The following is a 13,947-nucleotide window of genomic DNA, read 5'->3' on the forward strand; positions in this document are numbered from 1 at the left end:
TGCTGGATATTTGAAAGAGCTTTATAAACATGCCATAGAATTACTTACAGAAATCAGATTGAAAGGATATGACAGTTTTGTTCTAGGGAAAATAGAAGAGACATCTCTCATTCCCAAATCACTGCTTTCTTTCTTCTAAGAAGTTGACAACCAACATCTTATGGAAATATCACTAAGAGCTGCTAGAAAGTAAGCACATCCTCAAGGGTTCTGGTTTCTCCACTGCTTATCTTAATTCCCAATCTGTGAGATTATAAATCAACTGCTTTATTTTAATGGTAAAGCCTGTGACCTTGGAGAACACTCACAGCTAACAAATAGAATTATGAAATAAACTGCTTCTGAAACATGCCTGGAAGCCTGCTTTGGTGTTGAGGATAGAGCAGCAGGGAAAGAGTAAAGAAGGAGTATTTAGCAGCTCTGCCATTGTGTAAAGCTTTAGTACATTTGCATCCTGCTGGTGTGTGCAGTTGTTCTCCACATCCCCGGAGGATGTGCTGGAGTTAGGGAATGCATACAGATGGGCAACTAAACTGATTAAAGGAATGGAGCAGCTGCCTCCCCATAAGGGTTATGAGCAAGGCAACAGCAAGACTGGTGTTCAACAAGTCGTACTACAGCTAGGAGGTACTCACCAGAAGATTTGATATGGGACAGATGAGGGATTCCTCCCTCCCAGTTACACTTTTTAAGAAGCACACACATGTTTCAGGTAGTAACTCCTGACAACAGTAATCCATATACAGCTGGCTCATACCAGATATCAACAGGGATGCACTGTACCCACTATCTGAAAACAAGAGAAGGCAGGGAGAAGGCATCCAAGTGTGTTTGCCCTTAACTGCACCACCAGTTACAGCTAAAGGTCTTCAGACAACTGCTCTTCTCCCCTTCCCATACATACTCTACAATTGCTACTGTAATCAAAAATGCCTCAGCCCTGACTTGTTACCAAGATCTGTGACTGTAGGAGTTGCCTTTTATACAAAGTAGATGATTCAGTCCCTCTCATAGAACTGTATATATCTATATAGATATATAAATATAGAGACACACACAGACACATATTTTCCTCTGTGGATATACCAAAGCCTTTCAATTCTGTTTCTCCCCAGCTTAGTGCTGTTTACATTTCTGTATCTCTGACATTAACTCCTATCTTGCTGTGGAGTTCCATATTTAATGACAACATGGATATATTGTTGGGACTTAACTGGTGAGAAGAATGAGAGATGCCAGCAGCAGTTTTCATCCTTCACTTATATTTCCTTAAGGTCTTTCTTACTCTGTGCTCCCACTGCATGGCCTCCAAGGGGTATCCTGCCACTGCTAACAATCCCAAGCCTGGCTATCTCTTTCCACTGCTCATTTTGAGGCATCAAAGCCAAAGACTAGAAATTTAGGTTACAACCCAACACTGTGGGCACCAGTGTAGACTGTTAAGCACCTGGGACCAATACAGAAATTGGTATTAATATCACACACCTGAGAGACTGCTTACAACAGACTGATATTTTAAGTAATTAAGTAAAGTAATTAGTGTCACTAAGTATGCATTAGCATACTGACATAGTTTTTTAAAAACAAAGCTATATTCAGGCATAGGAAGCTGCAGTAAAGCAGATTTTGTGTTCTATCAGCTCAAAGCCTACATTTTGTCACACATAAAAACAAAAGCTACTGAGACAAAGTATGAAGTTTCAGTATCAAAAGCCTGTTTTGCTCAAGCTGTGAATGGCTGAAATAAAAAAAAAACAACATGGAGGTGTTTCTCTTTAATAAAGCAGCAGTTCCATTAGTTACTCCTTACTCCAGAGCACCACCACCTAAGTAAGGTCACTGCTTTTATTTCTGAGTCCTTAATCTGTGCCATAGGAACAAGGACAGACCACCACTGCAGAACATATTTCTTGATTCAAACTCCCAGGCTGCCAAATGTTTTCTAAAATATAAACTGAGAAGCATGTCGTGATCCCAAACAGGTTGTTGCTATCTCTAGTCAGAAAAGACCACTTAAACCTTGATTCTCTGTAAACTGTTATTTGGATAGATAAGTTAAATGTATAAATGAGATTATCACTCAAAGTCATTCTATCAGAGAGCAAACACTTTTACCCCTAAGAATCACATTACCTTAGGTTAGATGTGACCCCCAGATCACCAGAAATTTGCCAGATTTGTCCTCTGATCAAGGTGAAGTCATCTTAGCTACTCTCAGTAGATGAGATTAAAGTCTAATGGTGTCTAATAAACACCGTGGGACAGAGGGTCCTAAGCTATTTCAGACTGATGCCATTCTCTGGAGCTGTTTGGAATATTCCAGCTCCAGCAGTTATTCAATGCACCCAAGGCACCCTTCCCATCTCCTCTGCTCCTCTAGGCTCCAAACATCCAATGAGAACATTACCCCTAATCAAACCTCTATTTGAAGCACAAAAAACAGACTAGAAAGTCAGCTCTGTGTGTTCATTAACTTTGCCTCACCACTTGGGAAACAGGCTGGGAAGGCTGTGGCATTAGCCCAGAAAAGCCTGCACTGCACAGGGAAGGACAGTCCTCAGCTCTGGGTTCCCTTGGAAAGACATCACTGCACCAGCCATGCTGCAGTCATACTTTCAGGATCTCTCTTACAGGCACAGTAGCCTGGAGGGCTGTTCTGCTCTGTTTGAAGAAAGGCATAAAAAGGTACCACATTGACAAAGTAATGTCATTAGACCTAGTTCCAGGCCCACTTCTTGCTTATAAAAATCCTTTTAAGTGTAATGAAATGCCATCAGTTCTAACAGAGACCACTTCATAATACTCCTGTTCCATAAAGAGCTTGTTTAAAGGAGAATATTAAACCCGAATCGAGGAGATTTGGCAGGCTCAGATCCATCTCACAGCTCAGAAATCAAACCCAACAGAGCTACTTTTATGCTTTGTCATCTCTAGATAAAACGGAGTCGTTCTTTTTTCAAACCCAATGAGAGCATATACTATGCTGTGAGATTAATTGGGCTCCTTGCTATAGCTCCATTTTCAGAATCATGCTCCTCTCTACTTTGCAAAGAAGTTACTATGAACCTAATCTCATCTAAATACAACCCAAAATATCCCAGAAAGCCATAGCAGAGTCTCAGTCTTGGCTATAAGATTATAGTTAGAGACAGCCTCTTCTGCTGCAGAAGGTTTTTTTCCATATATGTATTCAGGGGAACTTGGCTTAATTAGCACTAATGATGAGAAAACCTATAGGGATCTGCTGAATTCTGCAAGCCACCAAATAAAAAGCGTATTGATAAAAAGCCACTTTACTGCTGGGCGATGCTCTTCTGCATGTTGAAGAGAAGACGACGACAATCCCAGGGTTTCTATGCCAGATCCACAGAAGTACAATGAGCCAAAGCTGCTGCAAACGACTACCCTGCAACTTAATGAGGATTAGATTCAGTTTTTCCACAAACACAATTTTAAAATAATTTCCTGGAGCAGGAAAAATTTAACTAAAAATGCCAACAGTTAAATGCAGAGTGTTCCTTATGACACTATTCAAAATTCAAGCCAAATGATCAGTCTGCCTGCTGCAGTATTTTGGGTAACCTCTATCTGAATTTGAAACCCAGGAGGTACCATTTCACCCAGCTGGGCAGATACACAGTGGGTTATGAACAGCTGACAGTAGCCACGGCACAGAGCCAACATTTTCAAACATTAAGGTGAAAGAGGTTACAACTATCCAAACATTCTCATCTGCCTTCAGGTTTGGGAAGTGTTTCCAGTACAGAATCACTGAATGGATGAGGCTGGAATCCACCACAGTGGGTCATCTGGTCCCACCTCCCTTCTCCAGCAGGATCATCCCAGAGCACATGGCACAGGCTTGCATCCAGATGGTTCTGGGATATCTCAGTGAGGGAGACTCCACACCCTCTCTGGGCAATCTGTGCCAGTGCACCATCACTGCACAGGAAAGAAGTTCTTCACGTTCAGCTGGAAGAGAACATAGCAGCCTCTACCCAAGCTGAGGTTTGAGAGAGGAAACCCTGCTCCACAACAGCCTATAAGGCAGTCTGAACAACAGCACCATCTTATCAGGATCACACCACTAAGCAGGAAGGAACTCGGCTGTGGCAAGTACTGAAGTGTCTTCTAGATATGAAGCTGTCCAAAAGTTTGTTTCCAAGCCACCCTTTTGTTATTACACCAACAAGGATTTTGTTTCTTTAAAATGGAGTACAGCAATAGTTGACAGAGCTGATGAGGCAGGGGAACAAACATAGGAAAGAGAAATCTCCATCAATACTGGGACTTTAAACAGTGCACTCTGTCTGCAGGCTCCAATTCATGCTTCCTCCATGACTCGGCAGCAGCAGCTGAGGATGTTTGTCTCCAGCTGACCAACACTGGCAGAGGTCCCATTTCACAGGACAAATCACCACCCCAAACCTAGCACTCCAGTAACTCCAGCCTCTGCATTTTCCTGAGACTGCCACCAGTTCTTCTGCCAGACGCCCTGCAGGGAATCAGGAGGGACAGCTGGAGACAGTAACCTCTTTAGACAACTCAGCTCAATCCACCAGGCACCATGAGTCAGGGCAGCAGCCTTCCTAAACATCAAATCCATACACCACAGACAAGGCTTTCCCATGCAGCCAGAGGATGGGCTTGAGCAATTAACTGCAATGTTCCTACTGCCTGGTAATGACAGAACAAGGTTAAAGCATCATTTGAACCATTTCTCATCCAGCTGACAGAACTGTTTTATGAGATTTGTTTTGAATCTTATTTCATCAGTATTTTGAACGCTATCCTTCTTTACTTTTTCTAAAGAATGATTTATGTATACCCTTAATTCCACAGTCTCACAGAGTTGTTCTGACTTCACTTGCACAAATGTGTGCACACACTTGTACATAATCCCATGAAAACAAACATCACTTCATAGCTTATTCTGTGTTATTTATTACCTTATTCTATGAAACATCTATGCAGCACATAAATCCCAAACATGCCTCAGAAACTGCATTTATTAATGCAAACAATGATCTATTAATAATCATGAGCTCAAGCCTCTTCTCCAGACTGAGCTGCTTGTAAGGTTTATTCTCAGAATCGTTTAAGCCCACACCATACATCTTTGCATGCTTTAACACCCTATCTTATATATTGCTCAACTACCCACCATTTAACAGGCGAACGTCTCTAGTTGGCCAGGAACAAATAAAAAAAATCCAAAGGCATGCTAATGCTTTTCAGATCATTAGCCCTTAAAAAAATCCAGGCATTTTACAACAAATATGGCTAGAAAATTAAAAGAATACTGTAATATGATACAGAAATCCATGCTCTATTAATAAGAGGTTTGTGTCTTTACACAGAAACAAGAATTCACTGTATCAACACTCAATGCCAAATGAAAGCTATAAAATTGGGGGGATTAAATGAAATCCATCTTGGACTTTTACAAACACTTTCAGAAGGAGAACTGTGTGTGCAAGATGCTGGAACCACAGCTTTTGTGCCTTGCCTGTCCAGTTCTTGAGGCCAAGACATAGCCTGCTGCCTGATGACACCCATTACCACATTAACATCACCAGGAACAGAAGGGCAGCTATCTCCAGCCTCACTGAAAAGATTTCCATCCTGAGCAATCAAGAGGGGTGGATGTAATGATGCAAGGCAATTTCCACATGGTAATGATGCCATTTTGTTTTTGATTTTTCTTCTATATGCTTTTTTTTTCTCTCTATTCTTCACACATATATTTGTAGCTCTGGAGACTATTGTATTAGTGGCTAGTTCTCCAGTCATTTCCATGCCTTTTCCACAGGCAGAAAGATTGAACAAATTCCAGGGACCCTACACTCTTCTTGGTTCTTCCTGCCTACCAAGGCTGAGAAGAATAAAATATATTTTCATAAAGCACAGCTAGTACCAAAGGGGGGTGATCCAGAGAAGGAGATTGACCTGGGGGGGAATTGCATCACTTGTCCTCCTAACTGCTTTTTTGTCAATTATGCTAATTTGCTAAACTTATAAAAACTGTATTCACCCCGTGTGGAACGGCTTTTGTGGATATTCTCCATGATTGCCCCTGGAGGCTTCAAAATAAAGATCCACTTTTATATTACTTTTTATATTATATTGAAAGCGTGTGTTGCTTCATTTCTAGGTTGAAAAAGGCATCAGTACCATCCTCCTACCCGAATACTGATCTCTCAAAGTACATTTCTGACACTACAGCATCCATTGTGACTTCCTGCACTTTCATCAAACTTCTCTTGAAAGGAAAAGCAATCTTAAATCTAATAAATACAATCCTGTTGAAATCATAAGCAGCAATCATAAGGTTTGTAGGAAGTGAAATACCCTTTGCACTAGAAATGTTAAAACCACATAGAGAGTTCCTCCTTAAATTCCTTCTGAAAACCTAAGGCCAGAGAAAGATACTCAGTGGAAAGTGAGGGCAAAATGTAAAATTTCTAATGCACCAACCCTTTGGGAAGCCTACTCCAAAACTGGATTACCCCATGCTGCAGGCACTGAATGCTACATGGCAAGACATGGAAATCCCTTGCATAAACTACATGTAGATCCTTCAAGATATTGAAAGAAAAAAAGAAAAAAAACCAAAACCTGAAGAACAATCATTATTTAAAACATTTTGTTTAAAAGCCAGTTCCCAAAGTAATCAAAAGATTGCTCAATACTTTTAACAGATCATTTATGAAAATTCATGAAGTTGAAATTCAACTAAAAATTCTCATCTAATTGTCTGCAGATGAAGACAGGTTTCAAGTACTAAGAGAGCTTAATGAGAAAAAGATCTTCCTACTGCCAAATCATCTGAAATTAGTAGGAAAAAAATTAGGTCCCACTGGCAGCCATGCCACTTTCCATTCATTAACCTCCCAATCTCAAGTTAAGTTTTAGCTCTCATGCTGATGAAAGAAAAAACTCTCTGCAGCATCACCGTGGTCATCAGGTTTACTTTTCAGGTCAAGACTGGCGATAAGAGCAACACAGCTCTTTTCTGGTGTCAGTCCTTGGTACCAGCAGCCCATCCTGGGACTTGGAGGGCTGTGTTCCAGGGCAGAGTGTCCCTAAACTCTGAATTCAGAGATCAGAACTGACCCCTGCATAGCCCTTTTGCAGAGTACAAGTCACATTTAGCTTCTGCTCAGGGGACCCAGACCACAATCATGTACTAGGAAATATATCAGTTCAGCACTCCAGAGAAAGATGGGAAAGCAAGGGAAAGGCTCTGTACTTCACTCAGCTCTAATTAAACAAAAATCCCAGCCAATGTCTCATCTAAAACCCAGAACTTCAGATGAAGGAAAGTAAGAGAAGCACAAGAGAAGCACAAACTTCAAGTAGGTTCAGGGAATTATTCTTCAAGTTTCCTTGGTAATTCTGCGATTTAAGTCCCCTTATCCAAGCATTTCTCTCTCCCTTCTACTTTTGGGAACAGTTCAAATAAGACAGATTCATCCACACTTTTGAGCTGCCACTTGTAAATAACAGTCAATTTAAAAAATGGTTTATTTAACAGGCTTTAAGTAAAATCCAGCCTTCCTCATTTCTCAAGGAGCAGCATCTACTGCACTCACACATAATCCTGTAAAGGATAAACCCACTTCCATTTCATTCATTTATCTTTACCTGCAAGATAAAGAAGCATTGCTGGCCACAAACTTAATAAAATGGCTCATCTAATCCTAGCCAGCCCAAGCATTAAAAAAAAAAAAAAAAAAGGCTTGTTATGGTGGATACAGAACTAAAAGGCATCTTGTTAAAGTCTGGATCTGAGAATTTATATGGACAAATAATTGTAGCCCAAAGTAAAAGGGCAACAGAAAAATTAAACAGTTCAATCAATACATGAAAAACTCACTCATAATGGATTTTTTTTTTCTTTTAAGCTCACCTTTGAAGAAAGGATTTCAGGTCATGTTACTGAAAGGGTGAACACAAACAAAAATGCCATCTTGAAACAGAAAATCATACTGTTTGGATGCCAAGAGATACCTCTTCACATCTCATTCATTACTTAAAAGCAATGGAACAATAAGCAAGCAATGGAAAAAATATAATGGACACCAAAGGTAAGATGCAGTTTTTGAACACTGGATCATGATTCAACAGATGAGTTGACCAAGGCTTCTCCATCCAAATCCTCAAGTTGTTTATTTCCCTCTCTGTAAATCACTGAGTCTTTAGATACAGTTAGTGTCACCTATCCAAAACCTTTTAAATGTCACTTTAAGATCTTTCAGAGAACTAGTAAACTAATCTCAAAGAATTTGAAGTCTGAGCCAATGACAGAAACCCACACAAAGCCCCCAAACCTTATAGCCTCCTCATGTTCCCAAAGCTGGGAATCACACAGCAGGGAGAACCAGCTTTCTGATACCCAGGCTTCAGAGAGACATCATCTTGTGGTACATTTCTTGGATTTTCCTGTTCTTTTTCTCATATATGAAAGACTGCCACATTATTCTCCTAAGGCCCCTGACAGTGGTAAAGCAATTTTCTCCATAAATCATTGTAATGCTAACGCAGCAGTTTACAGACTCATCTTTAAAAGAAAGACTTTACATTTATTGCCACTGCCAGCAGAGAGAAGGAAAGTTAAGCTCTGACAACTGCTCTGTCTGGAGGAATAATAAATGGAAAATTTATTCCTTGGCCCAATTCTAACAAAATTTAATATACTTGTGAAAACTGTAAATACTTTGTACTTAAGAGAAGTGAGTGTATTAAAAAGCCATTTAGCATACTGAGATATTTGCACATTCATACTGCAAGCATGCTGAAGTCCCCTTGATATTACAGCAAAACTCAGTAACCTGCAATAGCAAAGCCTCAAATGTGCTTTGCCTGAACATTCTTCTTGATAATCTGAAGAAAACAAGGGAAAAAGAACAAAGGGTTGAAATTTTCCTTCTTTGCCTCTTCTTTCTAAAAAGCAACTGGAATGTTCCTACACATTTAATCAGATTTTTTTTTTTAGTAACACAACATACATATGTTTATAGTATTTTATTAGCCCACAGTTAAGTCCAGACATCCATAAACATTCTTACCACAAGGCTCTCAGGAGGGTATTGCTGCTGCCCAGTTTCACAGTTTTTTCAACCTATTTGTACACAGTCTTTAATTACATTTTCCACCCTGTTAGCATAAACCAAATTTTATTTCACTTCCAAACATCAGTGTTTTGCAGATAAGGATTATTTACATCTTTCTCCTTTGTGAACCTAAAGGGAGGTTTCTTAAAAAAAAACCCAAAAACAGCTGTTTAAGCCAGCAGATCTTTTGGAGTCATCTGTGAACTTTATGTAGGGTTAAAGCAATCAAACCAAACACTCTCGTATTCTGTCCATCTGTAACAGCAACTTATTAAAAAAAAAACAACAACAACCACCCAAAGAAATTTAACTTCAGGTCAGGTGTATTTGTATTTTGAAGTATACTTAAAATATGCCTTTAATATACTGCCTAAAAATTTTATGAAGACCCCTTATAGTCCATTTGTCTCAACAGCAACAGCTAAACACCAAGACTTAACTTTCTGCCATTTCATCACTGTTTTGTACTACATGCCCAAGAAAACCTTTAAAGATCATTGTAGTGGACCAAATAAACAATAAAACTTTTCACAGCACCTTAAAAGCATTACTTCACTTTTTAAGTACCTTAACTTGGCTCATGTGTGAATACCTAAAAGCTGCTCTTATTTAGTTTCACAGACTCTCTCAACTTCGGGCAATCAGTTTAAATGAAAAAAAAGGTGAACACCAGACTGTGTTGGCCAACACATACCAAGTGTAAAATCTTGATTAACAAATTCTGATTTACAGGAACTGCTTGAATAGCCAGAAGCCAACAAGAACAATGGCAGCAGCACATTCAAAGCTACTTTACCAAAGCACTTAAGGACATGCTCAGATGTGAACTGTCTTAGTCTACATGCTAGAACCTCTAAAAATTTCTCAAATGCTTTGATAAATAAAAAGCATGTGTAGGGGAGAACACTGACTTGGAAACCAAGTTATTTTTCAGTAAAATGCATTTAATTATCAATTCTAGGACTGGCCTTTAAGAAGGCTTAACTGTATCTTCATTATAATAGTAACACATATACTTTTCAAACTTATATTTCACCCAAGAATTAGAATGCCTTCAAACATGAGTGCAATTTATTGTCCTTCCAGCATTTTCTAAGCAAATACCACAAAAATGCTTCTCTTGCAGAATGTCAAGGAGAAGAAAGGGCAAAGGAGCAAAATCCAATCCATGCTGAACTAGTAGCTGAGAAAGTTTGTCTACACTGCAGTGAGATTCCCATCTGCATTTCACTGCAGCTGGTGTGAACCCAATCAGTGCAGGTTAAATATACGTCAGATTCCTGATTACTGTGCTCTGACCTCTGGCTAAGTCGGACATTACACATTCCTGCTACATATGGCAGTAGTTAAGGAATCAATGCTGCTTTAAACAAAATCTGTGCTACACAATGCCTCCAATTTCTTCAATAGTGCAAATTTCTTGGTGTCCCTCACCAAATATTCAAGCTCTTCTGTCATTCTCCGTGTGGCCCCTTTGTAAGGCACTAGACGAAAAGTCAGAAAACCCAAGTTTAATCTGTCTATATTGTCAACATAATGTCTTTTCCAAGACCTCACATACAGTTTCTTTGGATTTCCTGCTCCCCATCTATAAAACAGGGATGATAGTACTTCTCTCAAGAGACTGCTGTGCACAAACATTTAAAGCAGCGAAATGTGCTTGCAAGAAGCTCAAACAGGTCCTGCACATACACCATGCCGAGAAGATTTCCTAGTTAAGACATTCCATCATTTTTTCCACCCCAAGGAGCTCCAAAGACGAACTACCACAAATAAGCAAAACCCCCTGAGTGGGGAGAAACCAGTTTAAGGCTAATGCTGCAGCAATTCCCATCCTCTTCATGTGCTCCATTATAGCCTGCTCCCTAAGGGAGCTGGTTCATGGACCTGAACTAGAAGAAACTGATTCTGTTGAAAGAGAGTCAAAAGCATTTCACCAGCTATGTGTCAAATTTGGTCCACAGGAGGCTCAGATGAGCTTCAGCAGCAGTACACAGGACATGATCACCCTGCACAGCTGGGAACAGAGGAATTGCTGGCATTGTTGCTTTGGCTTTACAACTACCCCCTCACTAGTGTTCAGCACTACAAACAGCCTCCAAAGCCCAAGACTTCAAGCAATCACAGCTGAAAACAACTCAGCTGGTTAATATTTGCCATTGTGACTGGACCTACCAACAAAACGTAAAACCACCACAGTTTCTTAAGACTACCAAATGAGATGGTTGGTTTTTAAAACGCTAGAACTCCATCACTTAAACACAACTAACCTAACATGAAAACAACAGGCTTTGTAAAACAGCTGCTGACACCGGCACCTCAAAGGTTCTGGATTTGGTCTTGACCAACACCAACAGGAATAAAAAGTACTACTGAGGTATCCGAGTGCCTTCAAAGATCAATGGCAGCCACAAAATTATCACACGCAGTCACACACTGGCAAAACTATTTTTGGGAAATATATATTTTTGGCATATACACCAACAAGAACTTGCTCAATGGGTTATTAAGTCAGCCTGAGCAGCCCACACCCACATGGCCAGCACCACAGTGTGCCCTACCTGGACACTATGCTGGAGCCATTGTAGAGGTCACTGGCGTAGGACAGCGTTGCCAGCGGTCGGACAGAGTTGTAGCGCGTGAACTTGGACAGACACTCCTGAAACTCATCCAGCTGGCTGGTGGTTCTGCTGTCATCTAGGAAGAGGCAGAGACATTGGAGGGGGCAGAAACAGAGCAAGAAGGTAAACTCAACAGCAAACAAAAAAATCAACATCTATGTCTCCACGTGTTGCTTGTTATTTGGGGAGGATTCTTGGTCAAAACCAGGCTCTCTCTCATCTCTAGCATCCTCTGAAGTCATTATGAGCTTTTCAGAGCACAAATAAAATCTCACTGCAATGCTGGGTGAACCTACTGTGCTGAGAATCTGCCTAGAAGTCAAATACAGTTTTGTAAGCTCATTTATTGTACTCACATTCAGAGCCCGTGGGGCATATAGATTATTAACAGAAAACTTTTAAGCATATCAAAATGTACTGCAAAGGACATGTCTAGTATTCAACAGAGGTGAAAGTATATTCCTTTCCCTGTTCTGTTACAGTATGTCTACATTTGGTGTCAATTACATTCAAAATACTTTTAGTAAAAACTACTTCTCTTGTTATTCCAAAGGCAACAAAGCCAAGGGAGAATCATTTCAGGGCTGGAGAAGGAAGACAAGCATGAAACCAGAAGGCTCTCTGTACTACAAGTTTTGTGAAAATTATGACCTTCAACAGACAAGGTGAAATTGAGCCAGCTTGAATAATGATGATAAATATTCTGTGGGAAATGGAACAGTTTACTACAAAAGTTAAAAGCAAATTGCACTGTAGATAGTTGAAAGTCATTCACTGAATTCTCAGAAGTCCTAACTTTTCTTGGTAGGAACATAATTTTTTAAACCATTTTAAATTTTAGTATTTTGTAAATAAGGAAAAGTTCCTAACTTACAGCAATGCCTCACAAGTAAATCTGGATTCCCAAAACTATCACATACCCACAGCCAAACATTAGGTAGGGCCTTCAGGCTTCAAAATGACTCCCCAAAATTGCAGCAATTCTCATAATCCTTTCTTTAATGCTTCCACCCTCAATTCTTTTTTTTTGCACCAGTGCATTTTAGGGGAACTGCAGCTAACACTGCTGGTTTACAGGTACTGCCCTCCTTGTCTCCTGCTCCACCCCAGCATCCACTGCAGCAGCAGAGAAACCACACGTACACACACCAGAGATTAAATTCCACCCACTAGTTAAGCTAGTTTTATCAGCAGCATAAGAAAACAACAAGATCCATTTATTAGAAAGGCTTGGAAATACCAGGGTGAAAAAAGAGAGGTTGATCTATAAAAGCAAAATCCAGCTGTGATTTCTTATGGGAAAAACACAGAGAATAATCATTTCTGCACTCTGGTAATGCCTTGCCATCAGAAATTGTTATCTCTATACTTGTAAGGCATTTTGAAGTGCCCCTCATATGCACTGTTTAATGTTTGATTGTATAAAGGAACAGTGAAGGCTAGTAATTAGCATGCTTAGGGGTACTAGCAAATACATTATCCATGGTAGAGGGATGAAAAGGTGCAAAATGAACAAAGTGCTGCTCTAAATTAACATCATCAGCACCTGACCACTACAGGAAACAGCTCGAGAAGCAACACAAACATCAGTCAGGGTTTTTCAAAGACTCCCTTCTCCTTCAGCACTGTGATAGGGACAAATAGCTGCTACCCTTCTATTTCCCTCATTTAGAGATCAAGCACATAGTCCTCCTGTAATTTATTCTCTATGTGTGCCTGCAAAACTGAATATTATTTCTCAAGACATTTTCCCCATCAAAGTGCAAGGCCATTTGATAATTACAGTAATGTTATGTCTCCACTCCTTACTCAAACAGTCAGAGGCACTTCTTGCAAAAAGCTTTAAATCCACATTAAATCCCATTTAAAATGTGTCAAAATGCAGGAATGACTTAGGAGAGGAAAACTTAATCAAGTATCATAGGTTATTCCTTATTTAGGAGAAAACCTGCGCTTGCAAATCCTCTGCTCTTGGTGCAACTGACACACACAAATACAAAAAAACCAATTCCACTGCATTCATATTTATAGTTCCAATTATGAAGAAGAATGCCTTCTACAAGGGAATGCTGGGAAGAGCCCCATTTGTTATCCTTGGATAATAAGTTTTATTTTTATATAAACACAGTTATGCATCACCAAGACAGCTCTGCATGAAAACAGCTCAGTGTGAGCTGTGAAGAAGTGCATTCTGCAAAGCACCTGCTAGC

At 39.9% G+C, this 13,947-nt stretch overlaps 1 protein-coding gene across 2 annotated transcripts in view; it reads right to left on the minus strand.

Annotated features, from left to right (window-relative positions):
- Positions 1-13,947, minus strand: part of COP1 (COP1 E3 ubiquitin ligase) — a 124,406-nt gene that overhangs the window by 74,566 nt on the left and 35,893 nt on the right. For both annotated transcript variants that reach the window (XM_039730279.1, XM_039730278.1), the window contains exon 11: positions 11,678-11,813. In XM_039730279.1, coding sequence (XP_039586213.1) covers positions 11,678-11,813 — 136 coding nt within the window. The remainder of the gene's footprint in view (positions 1-11,677; positions 11,814-13,947) is intronic.

Source organism: Passer montanus, unplaced genomic scaffold, assembly GCF_014805655.1.
Source record: "Passer montanus isolate IOZ18808 unplaced genomic scaffold, ASM1480565v1 scaffold71, whole genome shotgun sequence".
NCBI lineage: Eukaryota > Metazoa > Chordata > Aves > Passeriformes > Passeridae > Passer > Passer montanus.